General features: G+C 39.3%; 1 protein-coding gene across 1 annotated transcript; it reads left to right on the top strand.

Annotated features, from left to right (window-relative positions):
- The first annotated feature begins 255 nt into the window (after positions 1-255).
- On the top strand, positions 256-2794 carry LOC131033796 (disease resistance protein Roq1-like). Its single transcript, XM_059217613.1, has 5 exons — positions 256-597; positions 705-1015; positions 1121-1747; positions 1960-2206; positions 2291-2794. Exons 1-5 carry the CDS (start codon positions 256-258, stop codon positions 2792-2794), a joined length of 2031 nt encoding a protein of 676 aa, XP_059073596.1.
- Positions 2795-3053: the final 259 nt, after the last annotated feature.

Below are 3053 nucleotides of genomic sequence, written 5' to 3'. Positions count from 1 at the left end.
AGTAGAGATTCACACATTCTTAGAGCATGGGGAATCCCTTCTGATTCCATTTAGAAGATGTAGGAGTTAAATTCTGAATATTCCATGGAACTATTTTGCTTGCATGCTTTCGGAAAACCCTCTCCAAAACATGGATTTGAATGTCTTGTTAGTAGTTTTTTAAAATTCTGCCATGGATTGCCATTAGCCCTCAAGGTATTAGGAGGACTTGTGAATGGAGAGGAGTCGAAGGATTTTTGGACTTCTCAACTAGACATGGTCTCCAGATCATTGCCCGAAGACATTATAAGCAAACTAAGAGTGAGCTTTGATGCACTAAAAGTTGAACAATACAAGCAGATATTTTTAGATATATCTTGTTTCTTCATAGGAGTAGAAAAACATTCCGCCATAACAGTTTGGGAGGAGTCCGGATGGAGTGGGGAGTGTAGTTTGCAGACACTTGTAAATAAGTGTTTGGTTGAGGTAGATGAGCAAAACTGCTTGAGAATGCATGATCTGCTGAGAGATTTGGGAAGGGACATTTCAAAGACAAGTTCACCGTACCGCCTTTGGTCACCGCAGCAAGTTACCTCCATTTTTGAGAAACAGAGAGAGGTGAGTTTAATATCATGTCCTTTTTATGCTATTCAACGTTTCAGTAAGTGATTGTCCGTACAATAACTGTTTTATAAGTTCACTGACTCTTCAATTTTTCCATTTAGGGAAGCGTGCTGATTCGGGGAATTATAGCCTACACAGATGAGTTTTATAAAGCTTTTCTGGAGCTTGTCAGAGAATCAGGTATAAGGTTTCGGCAGAACGAGGGTTTCAAAATCCTGGATGTTGAAAACAATTATTTTACAGAAGAATTAGTATCACTATCAGAAGGCTTTGTCTCGGTGCGATGGGCCAACTTTCCGCATGCAGATCTTCCGTTATGGTTTAAGTTGGAGAAGTTGAGAGTTTTAGAACTTTTTGAGGCTTCTAAATTAGTAGAACTGTGGAGCGAGAGTGCGGTTGTAAGTATTGCAGAGTGGGGCAACAATGAGGAGAGATTGATATCCTTCTCTTTACTGTTATTTATGCAACCATACCTTAAAATCTCTTATATTTGCTGAACGGTCTTGCCTAATTAAAGAGGAACGTGGCTGCAGCCTCCTGTGCAGTTGAGAGTGCTGAGAATCAATCATGCCAGAAGTTTCCTGAGATTTCCAAGGTCAATAGGATTTCTAAAGCATTTAAAAAAGATGTATTTTGATGGCCAAGGAGCTCCTATTGAAGGTTTACCAGATGAGTTTTGCTGTCTCCAATCGCTGGAGCGCCTGGAGTTAGTTGGATGTGATAAGCTAAAATCATTGCCTAGCAAGTTCGGTGATCTGACAAATCTGCAGCATCTAATTTTGAGACAATGCCGTGGGATCGAAGGTTTACCAGAAGATTTTGACTGCCTCGAATCACTGAAGGAGTTAGTGTTAAGTGATTGTCATAAGCTAAAAGCGTTGCCTAGCAAGTTCGGCAATCTAAAAAATCTGCAGACGCTAAATTTGAATAAATGCAGTGGGACTGAAGGTTTACCGGAAGAGTTTGGCCGCCTACAATCACTGGAGGAGCTCACTTTAAGTTGTCATAACCTAAAATCGCTGCCTAGCAAGTTCGGCGATTTGGCAAATCTGAAGGATCTAAAAATATCGTTCCGCCGGAAGCATTTGTGCCGCTTTCTAGCCTTAATAAGCTTTATACTAGTCTTTCCAACATGCCAGAAATTGTAATCCAGTCGGGGTGCTTTTCTTCTCCATTGTCCAGCCTCAAATATTTAGAGATAGTCGGCTGTCGTGTGTCTAGGATATCAATCTCTCCTCATTGTTGCCCCACTCTGCAATACCTACGTCTTCAAGATAATCAGAAGTTAGTAGAGATCGATAGCTTGCCGATATCAGTCAAGGAGGTTGATGTGATCTATTGTTTATGTCTGGAAAGCATAAGCCTACGTGGTCTGGCCAAGCTGCAGAGTCTGTGTGTGGACGACTGTGAAGGGCTCAGGAAAATAGAAGGATTAGAAAATTGCAGTTCATTAGAGGTGCTGATTTTAGATACCCGTGCGGAAGTGCCAGTGATAGAAAATATAAATATGATGGATATGGAGAGTTTGAGGTTGGTGGAGATCGTACCAGAATGTCAACGGCTATCAGCATGTGGAGCTTGCCTTCAAACAATAAATACAGAGGTATAATAGTTTTTAGATAATTGAAATTATTATTTATGTAATATAAGTGTTTAGTGGTTGATTGTAGTGTATAATTTATGGCAGAAATGGCCATCCGGATTAATGATAGGTGTAAAGAGTGTGCCTAGCGTGGAGGCGATTGTGAACTCTACTTCCTCTCCTGCTCTCACTTTGGTTGACTCGTTCCACCGGCAGAAGAAGAAATTTTATTCTGCGCGCAACGAGAATTGTTGGTGGTATGTGTTTTTGACAGAGCGTCCTGCCAACGCGGCAGCGATGATATGCCTTGTTATAGATTGTCATGGGGAGGACTTTCTTAAGGTGACTAGTGTTATAGATCCCAATTATGATAGTGGAGGCTTTTGGCGAGAACGAGAATATGGTGTAATGTATGTGGGGGTTGAAAAATGGGTATGCATAGGTGTCTTCACTGCATCTTCACTCGTGGGAAGCCAAGTCTCTTCCTCTCTACAGGATCCGCTCGATCTGGATGAAACTATGGTAGAGATGGGAATATTAGTGATGGGCGAGGAAAGTAAAGTTGTGGATGCTTTTCTTCGATTAGTACAAGATTTGGGAAAAGCATAAGATATTTGTGAGGCTCTTGTAAATCTGAATAGTTATAATTTAAGGATAGATGATTGAAAAATTAGATTGTAAATATTATAAATTTTATTGTGTAATATTTATAATTAAATTGTTTTTAATTGAAGAATATTTATGTTATATATTTAATGTTAGTGATATAAATATGTGCAAAAATAGATGTAAATATTTTTAAATTAATAATTTTTTAATAATAGTATGGTTATTTATACTAGAGTAGTCACAAGAGGAATGGGTTCTT

Source organism: Cryptomeria japonica, chromosome 3 (assembly GCF_030272615.1).
Source record: "Cryptomeria japonica chromosome 3, Sugi_1.0, whole genome shotgun sequence".
Classification (NCBI taxonomy): domain Eukaryota; kingdom Viridiplantae; phylum Streptophyta; class Pinopsida; order Cupressales; family Cupressaceae; genus Cryptomeria; species Cryptomeria japonica.
This window is presented reverse-complemented; position numbering and strand designations above follow the sequence as displayed.